Source organism: Lampetra fluviatilis, chromosome 7, assembly GCF_964198595.1.
Source record: "Lampetra fluviatilis chromosome 7, kcLamFluv1.1, whole genome shotgun sequence".
Lineage (NCBI taxonomy): Eukaryota > Metazoa > Chordata > Hyperoartia > Petromyzontiformes > Petromyzontidae > Lampetra > Lampetra fluviatilis.
The window spans coordinates 2,466,688-2,483,534 of NC_136281.1; the positions used below are offsets into that span (position 1 = coordinate 2,466,688).

Here is a 16,847-nt window from a genome sequence, read left to right on the forward strand (position 1 = left end):
TGGTAGTGGTGTTGTGTTTGGTAGTGGTGTTGTGATTGGTAGTGGTGTTGTGATTGGTAGTGGTGTTGTGATTGGTAGTGGTGTTGTGTTTGGTAGTGGTGTTGTGATTGGTAGTGGTGTTGTGTTTGGTAGTGGTGTTGTGATTGGTAGTGGTGTTGTGTTTGGTAGTGGTGTTATTATTGGTAGTGGTGTTGTGTTTGGTAGTGGTGTTGTGTTTGGTAGTGGTGTTGTGTTTGGTAGTGGTGTTGTGTTTGGTAGTGGTGTTGTGATTGGTAGTGGTGTTGTGTTTGGTAGTGGTGTTGTGTTTGGTAGTGGTGTTGTGTTTGGTAGTGGTGTTGTGTTTGGTAGTGGTGTTGTGATTGGTAGTGGTGTTGTGTTTGGTAGTGGTGTTGTGATTGGTAGTGGTGTTGTGTTTGGTAGTGGTGTTGTGATTGGTAGTGGTGTTGTGTTTGGTAGTGGTGTTGTGTTTGGTAGTGGTGTTGTGTGTGGTAGTGGTGTTGTGTTTGGTATTGGTGTTGTGTTTGGTAGTTGTGTTGTGATTGGTAGTGGTGTTGTGTTTGGTAGTGGTGTTATTGTTGGTAGTGGTGTTGTGTGTGGTAGTGGTGTTGTGATTGGTAGTGGTGTTGTGTTTGGTAGTGGTGTTATTGTTGGTAGTGGTGTTGTGTGTGGTAGTGGTGTTGTGATTGGTAGTGGTGTTGTGTTTGGTAGTGGTGTTATTGTTGGTAGTGGTGTTGTGATTGGTAGTGGTGTTGTGTTTGGTAGTGGTGTTATTGGTAGTGGTGTTGTGTTTGGTAGTGGTGTTATTGTTGGTAGTGGTGTTGTGATTGGTAGTGGTGTTGTTATTGGTAGTGGTGTTGTGATTGGTAGTGGTGTTGTGATTGGTAGTGGTGTTGTGATTGGTAGTGGTGTTGTGTTTGGTAGTGGTGTTGTGATTGGCAGTGGTGTTGTGATTGGTAGTGGTGTTGTGATTGGTAGTGGTGTTGTGATTGGTAGTGGTGTTGTGATTGGTAGTGGTGTTGTGTTTGGTAGTGGTGTTGTGTTTGGTAGTGGTGTTGTGATTGGTAGTGGTGTTATTGTTGGTAGTGGTGTTGTGATTGGTAGTGGTGTTGTGATTGGTAGTGGTGTTGTGATTGGTAGTGGTGTTGTGTTTGGTAGTGGTGTTGTGATTGGCAGTGGTGTTGTGATTGGTAGTGGTGTTGTGATTGGCAGTGGTGTTGTGATTGGTAGTGGTGTTGTGATTGGTAGTGGTGTTATTGTTGGTAGTGGTGTTGTGATTGGTAGTGGTGTTGTGATTGGTAGTGGTGTTGTGTTTGGTAGTGGTGTTGTGATTGGTAGTGGTGTTATTGTTGGTAGTGGTGTTGTGATTGGTAGTGGTGTTGTGATTGGTAGTGGTGTTATTGTTGGTAGTGGTGTTGTGATTGGTAGTGGTGTTATTGTTGGTAGTGGTGTTGTGATTGGTAGTGGTGTTGTGATTGGTAGTGGTGTTATTGTTGGTAGTGGTGTTGTGATTGGTAGTGGTGTTGTGATTGGTAGTGGTGTTGTGTTTGGTAGTGGTGTTGTGATTGGTAGTGGTGTTATTGTTGGTAGTGGTGTTGTGATTGGTAGTGGTGTTGTGATTGGTAGTGGTGTTGTGTTTGGTAGCGGTGTTGCGATTGGTAGTGTTGTTGCGATTGGTAGTGTTGTGATTCGTAACGATATTGTGGCTGGTTGCACTTTTTAAACTGGTGATGATACCGGAGGAGAGATGACTCAACTCATAATTGTGTGAATTAATAAACTGAGCTCTGCCGCATTATGATTGTTTTCTCAATGCATCACGAGCAGACTCATAACAATCTCCAGTCGTAGGTGTAAAGTAGTGTTGGGGAACAGGGAGAGGGGTGGTGTTGTGTGTTTTTGTCTGTTGGCTGTGTATCTGCTCAGTGTGTGGGACATTGGTGTGTACGTCGCTGTTACATCGGCTCTCTGTCTGCACCGCCGTGGGACGACATTGTGTGTTTATGAGTATGCATTGGCTGCGTGCGCAGTGTTGGGAAAGATGGTGTGTATTTTTCCGTCGGTGCGGCTCGACGACTTACATTGTACGGGGTGGCGGTGTGTGCTCGTAAATGGGTGCGCTGGGTACCGCAGTGACTCTGTGAGCGGGGCGCGAGGGCATCATTCTACCCCTCATTGTTTCCCGGACTTGAGCATTGTTACATGACCGACAACATCATGACCGTTACAGCCACCGCCGCGCCGCGCCGCGCGTGTGTCCCGATATTTTTAGAACGCCTTCACCACATGACGGGTTTTAGTGTGACGCATGTTATAGCGTTACACGGAAAGTGCTCGCAGCGTCCAGAAAATTTGCAAGGGGATTCCGCCGCCGTTGCGCGCTCATTCATCATTGTTATCTAAAGTACCTGCTTTGACAGTGGCGGTGAGAGTATCGGGTGGGTGGGTGGGGGGGGTCACGCCGCGGAGTGCGCGCGTTTTGCCGCTCCGGCCTCCTCGAGGTGAACTGTCGCAGCCTGCAGCCCCCCCGTCGCCCTGGCTCGGTGCCGAACGGGTGCCGTCTGCAGCTCCATGCGTTCCGATAAAACCTCACAAAGCGCGCGCGCGCACGCACACACATGCGCGCGCCGGGGAGCGGATAAAGGGATGCGACGCGCACTCCTTCGGACATGCCCGTGGAAAAATTTGACAATGGCTTTGTGACTTTTATGATGACTTCACTGCTCCCTGCCTCACAGCGTCAGCTGCGTATTGCGCTATAAAATACATCAGTGGGAATATCAGTCACAGGGTTATTTTAGCATGCTTGAAGAGTAAATGGGGTTCGCGTGCATAAAATAAATTTTATATCCCAAAAGGCCTTTATGCGTACATTTGTATTCGGAAGAATATTTCTTTATAGTTTGGGGATATATTAATATTGCTTTATATTGCTATAACTACTGTTATTAATTTCATGTAAAATAATGTTTAAAACAAACATAGTTTTTTTTTATTAAATGCGTACATACTTTGCCAGAATTAAAATAGAGCGTAAACTTTCGTCACGTTTGTGTATAGATGAGTGCGCATCACACATTTGTTTGTTTTGGGATGTCTGGCGCATGATGTTTCGCCGGCGTGTGTCATTAAGCAGAGCCCTTCAAGGGCGGCGGTAGAGGCCGCGTGGTTGTGGCATTAATAGCCAGAATTTTGCGCATTCCAATTTCGACACGGTCAGTGACGGGAAGGTCACCGTGAACTCGAACAGCGTCAGCGCAAGGGTCACGGGGCGGCTTGTTGGCTCTCGCACGGCTGGGAGTGACAGAGAGCCACGGCGGTTGTGCTCACGGGGTCACGGCTCTCCTAAAGGGGCGACGCATGGTAGACACTGAGAGTTTGAGAGGTCGAGCGAGCGAGCGAGCTGGGTGAACGGCGACCGGGAAGCGACCGTTGAGTTTACGTGCCGGAGACTCGAAGCCGAGCGCCTGCGCCTTGGCCGCCTCCGGCAGCGGCGAGAGTGAGCGCACAATTGGTGGTGGGAAGTGATCGCGAGCCGTGGGGGATGTGCAGCGAGGCAGGCCTTGTGACCCCCACGGCGCGGCTGGATGTTTTGAAGCACGCGGCTGTGGGCGAGGGAGATGAGGCATGGGGGCTGCTGGGGGGGGGGATTTGTGTTTTAGCCATGTGGATTTAGGATTGATTGTCTGGTTATCTGAGTGACGGTACAGTAAATACTTCCACCAGAGATCCGGAATGTGCAGTCGCACCAGCTGGCTACTAGGCCTATTTATAGCTTCCACTGGTCCGAACCAGAGCAGGTGGTTATTATAACCATGATAACTGCAATGTAGACAGAGCTTTGTGTGTTTTTATCGATGCTCTGATCCGGACAAAATTCAGTAAAACACTTTTTACCAGAAGGTGCTGCACTGAGAGTTGCTGTAGGTCAGCACTCTTAGCCAGGCGAACTGTGAGCCAGGGAAATGATGTGACACAGGCAGCCAGGGAGGGGGGCTTATCTCCAGCCAGACGAGTCGCGAACAACCAAGCGTTGACGTCTGATTTATGACATATTTATCTAGGGATAATGACACACGGTAGCGGGCTGCAGAGCCGGTTCATCCAATTTTCTACCTCCAATGGCTTTCCAAGTGGAGGCATTTTCCTTCTTCCACAGTTTGATGAGCATCAAATAAATTTCGCCATAATCACAGAGCAGTTAGGCCGACAGCGCCGGGGCTTTGTTTAAATCTAAAGTGCTATATTCCATGGTTGGTGGGTCCCCTCCGAGGCGGCCAGCAGGGTGTACTGTGGCAGCACAGCGGGCTGCGGCTGCCCTCCGCCCTCCCCATCACTCTCCCCCGGCCTCTATCTCACACAAGCGCGCTCGGGCCTCCCCATCGCTCTCCATCGTTGCCCCCCCCTGCTTCCCCCCACCCACCCATCTTACTCGCCACTCTTTCCCTTGCGCATCGCCCCTTTCCCGGTGTCCCACGACTCCGCCGGCGCTTCTCTTCGCGCTCCTCGCTGTCGGCACGGCGAGTGGCCGGGGGGGTAATTAGCCGAATATAAATGCGGCGAGCTGGGAGGGAAGGGGACGGACGGCAGGGACTCTCGCTGCTGATTAGTGCCGTCCGCAATTAGCTTATCTTTTCCATTAATTCCTATTAAATGGATAGTCCAGTTATATATACAATAAACGTGCAAATATTTTACTAAAATATTCGGAACTTTTTTTTCGGTGGAAAATCAAAATGCCAGGATAATCTACTGTTCTGGCAAATATTTTTTGTAAACATCTTTAAATTATTTTGCAAAAACGAACCCACGAGCTTAACACGTTAACCTTAAACAATGCGAATCGAACCCCAATGAAGCTTGGAGAACTGGATGGAGTCCAAGAGAACTCGCAAACAAACACGTTGCGAGAGAGAAACGCAGAATATCAGTGGAGCTCATCTTCCGCGAAACGCATTGTCCACCCTAAATTGCATCCACACAAACCATGGCAGATGCACAAATCGGAAATTAAAAACTCTCCAGTGGTGGTGCGACCGTGATCATCGAGAACAGAGACCTACGACATACACCGACGCGATTCCCGATCCACAAAATACGAATGAGACATCACGGCGGTGATACACTCCAGCTTGACCATCTGAATGTGAAATTGTAGTTGTGGCTCTGCGTCTACATCAGCAGCCGTACAAAAGAAAGAAGAGGCAAACACGTAAACCCCTTGTTTATCCAGAATTTAGTCCAATTAAAATGACGAGAGTTAGATATTATATATTTGTAGTTATTTAATATAGGGCTATGTAGACGTCTTGAGGCAGCAGTTGTGCATTGCGTTACGCATGTGGCTACGAGAACGCCTATTTAAGGGGGGTGTTTGCGATGTAACGATGTTCATCGTGGCAACAACGAGACCGCGCGTGTCGTTTGGTTTGACGCAGGACGAGGATATTCCGCCGTAAAGAATACAAATTCACGCGCCGGGCTTAAACGATCGTCTATTCACGATGGCTTCGTCTAATAGATGCCGATGCATATCGGGACCATCAGCGGGTGTCGTGAAGAAATTAAAGAGTTAAAACTCGTTTCGTAGTCGCATGCATTTTTTTTTACGCACTGCTTCAAATTGGCGTCGCTTGGCGCGATTCGGTACTGTTTCGGTATTGTTTTGAAACAAATGCGTTGCCCCTGCCTTACTGCATTGTTTCACAGCGAACAACAATTGCAAACTTACCGTACGTCAGCAAAAAATGTTGACTTTTTCACAGGAATTGTGTAAAATAAATTCCCCCGCAGCAGTACGCACACACGGGAAAAATTTACGAATGACAAACACATTCCATGTAAGCACAATTATACCGGGCGTATATTGTGCACGTCTTAATACTTTCATTATGCTCAGCTGACAATTGTTCTACGCGAGTGAGGCAGTCGAGCACGTTCATTGAAAGCCAACCTATACTCTATCACCCCTGGTCTTATTTCAGAGTTTTGCGCTGTGGGAGCTCTTAATTTCACAGAGCGCTGATGAGACTCATGCACCCCGTCTCGCCCAGAGCGGACCAAGGGGGCACGCGTTTGTGACCCCGAAGCCACACACACACACACGCGCGCGCGCGCACACAAAGACACACACATCTCCCGTGTAGCCTTGAACAGACTGTTGGGGGAAAGTGCTGTCAAGGTGCACCTATGAAGGCCAGCACTGAAAAGGAGGAGGTGGGCGTCCAGCCTGACACCCGGCCGCCCATGTCTCTCCAAAGATGATTGTTAGACATCACACCGGGTACTCATTGGAGGCTGAGTCTACCTAGGTAAAGCCCGAGACTGGTTTCAACTATTTGTCACTGAGCTGGAAATTCAGATCGCCGGGATCATAGCGCAGTGCGCTCACCACTGCTCCACCGCTCGCCCACGCACACAAAGATCCCCCATTTCGCCTTAACAGACTGCAGGGGCAAGTGCTGGTAGCGAGCACCTATGAAGGCCGGCACGGCACACGAGGGGGTGGGTGGCCAACACCACGCCCGGCCGCCTTTGTCTCCCTAGTGACGATGTTTACACATCGCACCAGGTACTCATTTAAGGCTGAGTCGACCTAGGGGAGGCCCGGGACCGGTTCAGATAATCGTCACTGATGTTGGCCGTGAGCGGGAATCTAACCCGGGTCTCCAGTTTCATAGCGCAGCGCGCTAACCGCTACACTACCGCTCCACACGCACACGTACACACACACACACGTGCGCACTTGCGCACGCACACAGCGTAGCGGCGTTCGAGCCAGAGCAAGTTTGTAGCAAAAACAAACTGCAGCGAGTGAAGCGGCGGCCGATGGACGCGCGTCTGTGGTGGGAGTGTCCCCGTTGCGACGATCTGCTCGCTGTCGCATTGCCTGCCCGCCTAGAACATCACTGTCTGTCGCACCGCACCAGGGGATCGCTGTGTCATCGAATATTTTATGCAAAATATTACACGCATGAGTAAAATGTACGAGATGTTTGCGCTTAGATAGTATAATGCCGTGCTGATTAAATAAGTCTAGTGTTGGTAGGGGCAGTCACGCAAAACAAAAATAAATACTAAATGCATTCACACACTTACAATAGCAAAGCGGAGTACAAGGGGAGTAAATTAACACAAGGAGGTAAATGTAACGATCAATCTTGTTGCAGAATTAAAGGGACGGTCACGCACGTGCTGCCAGTGACACTGCCACGCACACATACGTACGATGCGATATCAGTTCAACATACATACACACATACATAAAATACAATGCGGATTTATGTAGCATGTACATGCATCTCGATTCGCTGTACACACGGAGGCGCACATACATATTGTCACGTGTACATCCACAAGCACGCTTATATACAAATAAGCATCTCCATTCACGTGCGTGCACGTGCATCCGTCTGCACGTACACGAAGCATGCGCGCATACATACGTATACCATGCTTACAAATGTACAGAGACACACACATAGATATTTGTGATAACGTAATTTGCACTTTTAAAAACACGCGTAAAACGTACAACTACGTAAAGATCCAAACACTCGGGAAAGTTTTGACTTTTAAATTATAGTTTGCACGGGAAGGATATCGGCTATAATCATGATAATTTCACACTTGCAATTAATCGCTCAGCATCTCAAGGTTAGAGCAAAACATTTAAAACATCCACGTGTATTTTTTTAGGCTGCTCTACGTCCGCCTCTTGGTGTGATATATTGAAGTGGGTGCCACGGGGCAGCTTCTTTTTGCTCGAGAGCCTGGGCGTTTGCACATCGGTATTTACGGAGCAGATGTAAGGGGTGTTGTCGGGAAGATGATGGCTGAGCATTAGGAGAAAGACACGTTGCGGAGAAGGCGAACTGAAAAAACAGCGTCAATGTCAGATTCCAGGGCCAAGTGCGTCGGAGCAGGCCTTGCGCATTGCCATTCTGCTCCACATTGGGCTCACCGTGCCAGCTCATTCCACTGTTTATGAGCGCAGTGTCTTCACAGCCACAACTAAATAATGAACTGTATTGGCTGAATGTTGTGATCATAATATGATGGTAAAGGAAGGCCAGCAAAGTTAAAATTACAATTCTTTTTGCGCAGCAGAAAGGTCATGTCCAGTTCATTCCCGACCCAAAAAAACAGGCTGGGAATGAATGAATGACTGACACAGTTGAATGGAACAACTTGTGTTCTGCATGGACACCTGGACTATCGGTGCTTGACCTGTCTGGAGGACTCAAGAGAAGTGGCGCTGGGAGACACCAAACAATAATTCAGCGGCACAGCTTTGAATGGCATCACTGGGCAGGTGGAAGGCTGGCATCCATCTATCTTGTGGCCAGGACAGAACCTGCTGGACATTTGTAGGGTGTGCACCACAGTTTTTTTTTGGCTTTCGTTAGTCTGTCTGTGCTGCTGTAGATGTACACAGTGAACGTTTGTCTATGTATATGCCATATGTCTTCACTTCATATGCACAAGACAAAGATCCCCCGTATAGATTTAGCAGACTTTTAGGGCAAGTGCTGTTGGCGAGCACCTATGAAGGCCGGCACGGCACACGAGGGGGTGGGTGGCCAGCATCACACCCGGCCGCCTTTGTATCCCCTGTGGCGATGTTTAAATACTGCACCAGGTACTCATTTGAGGCTGAGTCGACCTAGGGGAGGCCCAGCACCGTTTCAGATAATCGTGGTCAGGTCCGTAGCGCAGTGCGCTAACCGCTAGACTACTGCTCCCCACCTGTGCATATGCACACACAGACACACATGCACTGTGTATGTAGTGAATATGTACTCCGTGTTCAGACAAGCACTCATTGTGTGCACATGCAGTAGAGACACGCCGTTTGCATGGAGTTGACTTGCTGAGACTCGGTCGGCGTGCACAGTATCATTAGAGTTGCAGTCATTCACCTTTCCGAGGGAAACGCTTTTCTGTTCCAATGTTTTATTTGACCACTGAGGACATAATGTATGGACTGTGAGTACGTATTTACAGAAGTATATGTGCAAACGTTTCTCCAAGCTTCACACCTTTGAATTGAAAAGAAGAAAAAATCCTATAAAATTCAGTTGTATATATCTTTGATTTCTGAATTTTGTTTCCCTTTATACTTTAAAACTTCCCAAATAAAAGTACATCCACGTGCATCCTGAGCAATTGGGATGAACAGCTGACACTTAGCAGTCTAAAGAAGTAGATTTTAACCACAAGCTATGTTTTTATAAAAGTTTAATTGTCGTGATATAATAGGACATTAACGGTAATCCATTGCTATGTGGGACAAACATCTGAGATAATGTTGATTTATAATAGCCTTACAAAGGGCGAGGGTTGGGAATAGGTTTGTAAATGATGTATGCATAATACATGGCTCATAATGAATCACTTTAATGCCAGCAAAATGTTACAATGTGGACATGTTTAATTTGGGTGGAAAAACCACATTATGTCTTCGATGAAGTTTGAACCTGCCACTCCAGCATTACAGTTATTATTGTTTAAAAGATTAGTTCTAGGAACACATATATGTTTTAGAAAAAAACACGTTTTAATTGGATTCGATTTAAAAAAAAAGAATGAAAATAACTCCTAATAGTAAAAGGGCAACATTATTACAATTTCAACAGCAGGCAGTGTTGTACAGGCATGCAGGTTAGTCGTGGCAGTAGTAATAGTGGTGGTGTTGGTAGTGTTACTCATAATAATTCATAAAGGTTTTTGGGTTAGATTGTGTAAGTGTAAATGTGTCGTAACCCTCCACCACCCGACACAGCCAGTAAGGTTTGTCACGTAAACAACGCGCCAATTAGTTACTATTTCAGCCCACCGGTGTGTTGGAGAGTAAATCCACAACATTTACAGTGTTACTCAGTGGTAGTGTTCGTGCTGATAGTGGCCGTGGTGGTAGTTGTGGTGGTTGTATTGGTAGTAGTGATGTGGTTGGTCATGGTGTGTTTAGAACGGCTTTCTGTATTTAGTTTGCTGTCCTTGCCGCACCTCCGATTAGCACGGTTGGCTACGTACGGTGCGAAAGAAGTTCAACATACATACATACATACATACGAGGGTGGTGTTGTTATTGGCAGTTGTGTTAGTGGTGGGAGTCTCGGTATTGGAAATTATAATGTTGCAGTTGTGTTTATGGTAGTTTTGGTCGTGTCAGTGTTGTTAGTGGAAACCTACTCTGTCGCCACCTTCATTGCTCTCAAATGAAGTGGTCTTACTAGCCATTCAGCCCCTCTTGATGTCAATGCCCTCTGCCTCAGCTAGGAATCATCACTTCTTGACACTGGGGCCCAAGGAGAAACAGACTCTACTCCAAGTCCAACAGTACCAACATTGTCCAAAGTACTCCCAACCCAAAAGCTCACTACCATGAATATCACCCAGTTCTCTCAACTCTACCATACGTTTTTTTACTATCTTATCGTATATATGTATATAGTGCCTTTGTCCCAGGCGCTAAACAATGATAGTATAATTGTGCATTCGATGATAGTGGATAACATGGAGATTGGGGTTATTAAAAGTGGCTGTGTAGCTATAGTGACAGAAAGAAGGACAGATAGGAGTGGTTAAGGAGAGGTTGGGGTCGTGGTAGTGATAGGGGCTGAGGTACGCTCACATCTACTTCCTGTCACCAAATATTCCCACCACCCCAAGCTTTCTACCCACTCTCCATATTACCATCTCCTATGTTGGAATCGCTATGCCTGTCTCAACAACCCCATCACCATGAGGCCTACTGCACAAACGTGCCAGCCACCCTTTTGTTAATTTTATACTGCTGAATGTCGTTTCTTGTTGACGGTATTCCTGCAGGAGGGCACCATAGACATAGTTGGTCTCACTGGGACTTGACACACGCACACCCTCTGAGCTGCACTCACTCTGAGTTGTTCCTCCCTGGCTGCCATCTCTACAGGTGCACTCACTCCCCTGGCTGGCGTGGTGAAATTTGATGTCATCCCTAAACCAATCTGTAAATTCCATACCATAAATTCCCCCAAATGTCACCTCTTTTGAGGGTCTCTCCCCTCACCTTCTGACCCCCTCCCCTCACCTTGTGACCCCTTCCCGTCACCTTGTGACCCCCTCTAACACGAGAGTCTCTGTCGTCCACCGATCACCGAATCCAAACTCCAACTTTTCAGATCTGACCTCGACGTCAGGTCTCTCCTCCCCTCCACTCACCATTGCTGGTGATTTGAGTCTCCAGTCCCGTGAAATTCATTAATCCCTCCCAGCTGATCTCATTTTAACAACTCAGCCCAGCCCCATGGCCACAGTCGTCTCCAACACACAAGTCCATCACTCTCACCACCATTTTACCTTTTACTTATTGTGACCACCACCTTACAAACGTATCTTTTACCTCTCAAGGCCACCTCTTTCCAGATCACCAACGTTAATTGCACCTCACCAGACACCCATCTCCTTCAATTCTCGGCTTCCACATTCAGCCTTTTTATCCCAGCTTCAGTATCCCCCATGATCTATCTCCTGTAAAGACCTGTACATCTTACAGAACCTCCTCGACCCTCTGATACTCAACCGCCCTTCGTAAGCAAACATTCATTGATTCTAGGCTTGAGAGACAGTGTAAGAAATCTGGCCTTGAAATCCGTTATCAGGTCTGGAAGACATCAAATCATCTCAGTTGGCTTTGACAAGGTCCAAATCAGACTTATGATCGAAAAGGGTGCTGGAAACCCCTAAATACCTCTTCAGCACTCCCTCCTGCATCACCAAAACCCAGATTTCACTTCTTCTCCTTCAGTTGCTAACAACTCTCCTCTAATTCTTCTGCTATGGTAAAACCATCAAGAGTTGCATTGTGGTATCTGACTCTGCTTCTATTAGTCCCCAGTCACCTTCCCTTGACATTCCTCAGTCCATCACCATAAGCAGCGTCACTACAATCATGTCCAACCTACAAATCTCCATCCTTTGCTTCACAAATTCGTCCCTCACTGTGTAGCCTCGCTGTGTGTAAATCGCCAGCTGCGTTCAAGGCTTCAGTCTCCTCCAGTACCGTTCCCCAAGCCTTCAAGACTGCTGCTGTCAAGAAGAATCCAAACTGTCCCAACATGCCTGCAGATGTCCTTCCTATCTCAAATCTCTTTTATATCAGAAAAGCTCGAATAGGTGTTATCTTCTCGCATGTCCCCAAACGCCTCTCCCTTCGTGATCTCCACGATTCAGTACAATCTGGTTTCTGCCAAGGCCATTCTTTTGAAACTGCTTTCCTTCATGTGGTAAATGGCCTTCTCTCTTCAGACCATAGCTCACTCTCATTCCAAGTTCTGTTAAACCTTCCTATTGCCATGGACGCCATAGACAACTCCAACGTTATTGACCAACTCCATAACAATTGATCGTGTCTCTGGCACTCTCATGCTCTGGTTAATTTCTTACCTATCAAACTGCTTTTTCCACTTACACACGAGGACTGTAGTGTTGGTGGTGGTAGCGGTAGTTAGTAGTGGTAGTGGTGGTGTTAGTGGAAGATATAGCACTAGCGTCACCAACACAGAAAGGCCACAGCCTGGGCCGCTGGTCCGGGGCGCTGGGGTGCCCGTAGCGCTGGGCAAGACGCCCTCACTCCACGAGCTGACGGCACCGCTGGGCTGATCTCATGCGTGCTCGGGGTGTCCGCTCGCTCCGCAGGCGCCACGGCGGTTGTGCCGTGCCGGGTCCCAGCTGATTGGCCGCACCCTACACCATGAATCACCACTGACGCTAATAGTTTCCCGTGCTGGTTAAGGGGTGCTGCGTTAGGTGTACAACATGACATCTTCACAATTCTGCGGTGCACTTAAGCTCGGCCCCACGCTCACACCCTTTTCCCCTCCAGCCAATATCCTTAATGAGGCCAGTAATTAATTGGTGTCCTCAAATCTCCTGATTACTGACATGGAAGGCAGGGCTGCAGGATTAACCCCATTCTCCCTATCCACTAAGTCAACAGACAGCAACCAATTCCACAATAAATGACTTCGCTGCAGTACGTAGCACCACAAACTGGTAATGTCTGTCGTCCTTTGCTCCCACTCTCAAAGCCTAATTACCCGTGTGCGCCGAGCACCGTGTGCTCGTGGGAGGCAGCGCACACTCCCTTTAGCAGGAGCCTGCCGCACGTTGTGCCGAACAAGCGGTGCTTGTGGCGGCGGCGGCGCACAGACGGTCAGGAACCCTGCGCTCAGATCAGATTCACGTGCCGTGCCTGTTCGCCAGTTACGTCTCGGAGCAAACGCAATGCACACCCTCTTGAACTCTTCAGATGTATAAGTGCATCATCTTTATCGAACAATAAAGATATTTAATAAATAGGCCACTTGGTTTAAATGTTGCTGAACGTATATTATTCTTCCTTTGGGTCATTTTAATTTCCTTGTATTTTCACGACGATACATCATGCCGTATTGACTGTGGAGTGACTGATGCTGACGGCTTTTGCCTTTCAAGAAAGTCCCAAGATTTATGGTAATTTATCGCTCTTGTATCCCTTGTCCCCCGTGCCGCCCCCGCCTGTCCTCTCTATTGACGTCGTTCCCAGGCTCCTAAGCAGGATGTCAGCCAAAGATCGCCGCATCGATTCCAACGGGGGCTCATACATCAAGACGGAGCCGTCGAGCCCCAGCTCCATGTTGGATGGCATCTCCAGCAGCCACCACAGCCCCGGTGGCTCCTCCGACGGCAGCGGCAGCTACTCCACCGCCGGCAGCATCAACGGCCACCACCATCATCACCATCACAATCACCACAACCACCACCACCACCACAACCACCACGGCCTGGACTCGCCCCCCGTGGGCTTCCACGGCATGCCCAACGCGGCGGTGCCGCGCCGGCGCTACGAGGACTGCTCGGCTGGAGTGGGGGGTGGAGGCCCCCCACAGCTCACGGATGACCCCACGGCCAAATGCGAGTACATGCTCAACGCCATGCCCAAGCGCCTGTGCCTGGTGTGCGGGGACGTGGCGTCCGGCTACCACTACGGCGTTGCCTCGTGCGAGGCCTGTAAGGCCTTCTTCAAGCGCACAATCCAAGGTACGGGCCTTTCTCCAGCGTTCTTCGACTTCCACGGCCTCAGAATAGTTTTCTCTCGTGAAACGGCACTCCGCCTAGTTTGCACGCCTCTTCTGTGACTTGGCCTTCGTGCGGTAAAAGCACCGATTTGCTCCACTGCTGACAGCCCCACGCATTTGCATGCGCTCTTCACAAACCGCGTGTGGCCCACATTGTGCAGGATGAGTACGGTGGAAGTGGTCATGCCAGAGATCTCTGGGCAAGGGCTCCTGCAGCTGGTGGCTCCGCAGTCAGAGTTCAAAATGCAGAGAGAACCTGGAGTCCCCTTTTGAACCCATACAGATTTTGCTAATAATCGCAAACCGCTTTATGTTTACGCGCATGCACCTTTCGTGTCCGGTGGTCCAGAATGATATAAATTATTGTCTCTTATAGCAGCTGCTTTATTCACGCGCATGTCGCGTTTTTATAAAGTGACCCGAAGCATTGCCATCCACCTGGATACATTACCCAGCCGAGAGTCCCTTCAGGGAACCCCCATGCCTTCTCAGATGTCTGCACTGGGTGTACTCCTTCTCAATGTGCCAAAGCAAGTTTTGCTTAGATGGAACAAAGGGTTATTGAACTAATTATGGGCGTTCTTGCAGTTTATCGGGAGTGTTGTGCGTTAGATTTGCGTGTGTCATTCAGTGTGTGCCGGTTGCCCACTGTTGTGTCAATGCAAACATACGCTTTTTTGTGTCATCTGATATTGCGTGTCTGGCTGTGCGCGCGTGTGTGTGTGTGTGTCGGCACGCGTGGGTGTTCCGTGCGTGGGTATGTATATGCATGTGCGTGTGTGTTTGCTGAGTTGAGAAAGAGACAAAGGAGCACAAAAATAAGAACACATTATTTCAAAAGGGCTGTACTCCTCTGTGTCACCGAGTGAAATATTTGGGTCTAATTTTAAATGCGCTCTTGTCCGGAACAGCCACAGTCCTGCGTGGTAATTACGTAAGTGCTCGACGGCGCGGTAATTGGATACTGGAATTACATTCTAAATGCAAAAATTACTTGGAATTAAAGAAGAGATGAAATCAGAACGGACAACAAAATCACACGTTTCACTTCAGTAATGCTGAAGAATCCGAGTTTTTCTCTCTGCATTTGCATTTGAATTGGAGTGGAGTGGCCCGGGATCAAGTGAGGGGTTTTTCCTGTCTCTGCGCGTCGGCGCAGCGAGGGCTGATTAAGTTCTGACGCCTGAGGTTGTCCACTCGGCAAATTATCGACAGTGGTTTGCTTTCTGCTTCTCTGCTTTTTCCGATGCCTGGCTTCGACCGACCGTGTTTTGTCAATATCAATCAGTGTTTACTAAGTGTGATTAACTCTGAAATATTTCATCTCGGCTTGCATCCCCAGGGGCCAGAGTGCTAATTACGCTAATACGCATGTGGTTCAATGATCTGTAAAGGTTTCTTGGCTGCTTCTGATCCAGTGTGAGGATGATGCAGCAAGGCCCCTTGTGTGCCCTGTCTTGTCTAATGAGTGGCAATACCACCCGGACAACTTCACTCAATCTCATCCACACGTATCACTCTTCTCTCTCTCTCTCATCCACACGGATCGCTATTCACTCACTCTTATCTCCATGGATCACTCTTCACTCACTCTAATCCACGTGGATCACGCTTCTCTCTCTTTCTCTCATCCACATGGGTCATATTTCACTCTCACTCATCCGGCATGAACTACACTCGTCACAGGCTGTCACGTTTAACATCTATATGAAGAATTTGAAGAGTCCCATTCATAATGAGTGATGTCGTTCCTCTTTGAGAAGTAAATTTCACCACATTATGATTGAACCCAAGTAAATTTTAGTGTCAATTAAGATTAGCATTAAGCACATTTTAGAGGATTATGACCAAATCACCGTGGATGCAGTTGAACTCGTCAAATCTCAGAGATTGAGCATGTCTGAGACTGGGTGGTGCTTGGATGGACGACCACCATGCATGGCAGGTTGTTGTAGGATTATCAGCTATGTGGTGGGCAGCAGAGGGCAGAAAAATCAATGGTTGAACTTTCCTTCTCTGTATCACTGCTGTGCTCCCCTATCTTCACCAACACTAAGCAGCATGGTGGAGTACGGTCGAATAACCTCAACAATTGGCGTGGCTTGGGGAGACCCTCATCCAGCAGCAGATGGACCAGGGTGTCTTCATGTTCGTATTTTTAAATGGTTGGTCTGGATGCTGTGTGTGGAAGCGTGCTGTCAGCCCGTCCAGGATCCGCCGACGCTATGAATCGCCCCTCACCGCAGTCAACTCGAGCGCTGGCACATCTTGCCGGGTCTAATGTTCTTGTCTCCTGCGTTCGCTTTGTGTTGCCACATCGGTGTCGCCGCTGCCGCCGTCGCCGCCGCTACTATCCACCGCTGCCCCCGCGCGCAGGGAGCATCGAGTACAGCTGCCCGGCCACCAACGAGTGCGAGATCACCAAGCGGCGCCGCAAGTCGTGCCAGGCGTGCCGCTTCATGAAGTGCCTCAAGGTGGGCATGCTCAAGGAAGGTGAGTGGCCAACGGCACGCGCGTGTGTGTGTGTGGCGCATGCACGCATTTTCACGACCGGGGTCATTCATCATCTCGACACGAGCGGTGCATCTCCGTGACCTGAGTGCGCATCCTCCCCACAGTGGCGAGCGAGGCCACGAATCCAATTTCGTCGACCGGTGCCTCTCGGCACGTGCCGTTGACAGCGCCACGTGCTCGTTTTGCGGCCGTGCTCACCGGCGTACGCGGCGATGGAGACTTCAACTCCTGAGC

General features: G+C 48.8%; 1 protein-coding gene across 4 annotated transcripts in view; it reads left to right on the forward strand.

The window, feature by feature from the left end:
* ESRRG (estrogen related receptor gamma) overlaps nt 1-16,847 on the forward strand; it is a 113,160-nt gene that overhangs the window by 62,046 nt on the left and 34,267 nt on the right. For all 4 annotated transcript variants that reach the window (XM_078858159.1, XM_078858157.1, XM_078858156.1 and 1 more), the window contains exons 2-3: nt 13,568-14,061; nt 16,476-16,592. In XM_078858159.1, coding sequence (XP_078714285.1) covers nt 13,581-14,061; nt 16,476-16,592 — 598 coding nt within the window. In that variant the 5' untranslated portion in view covers nt 13,568-13,580. The remainder of the gene's footprint in view (nt 1-13,567; nt 14,062-16,475; nt 16,593-16,847) is intronic.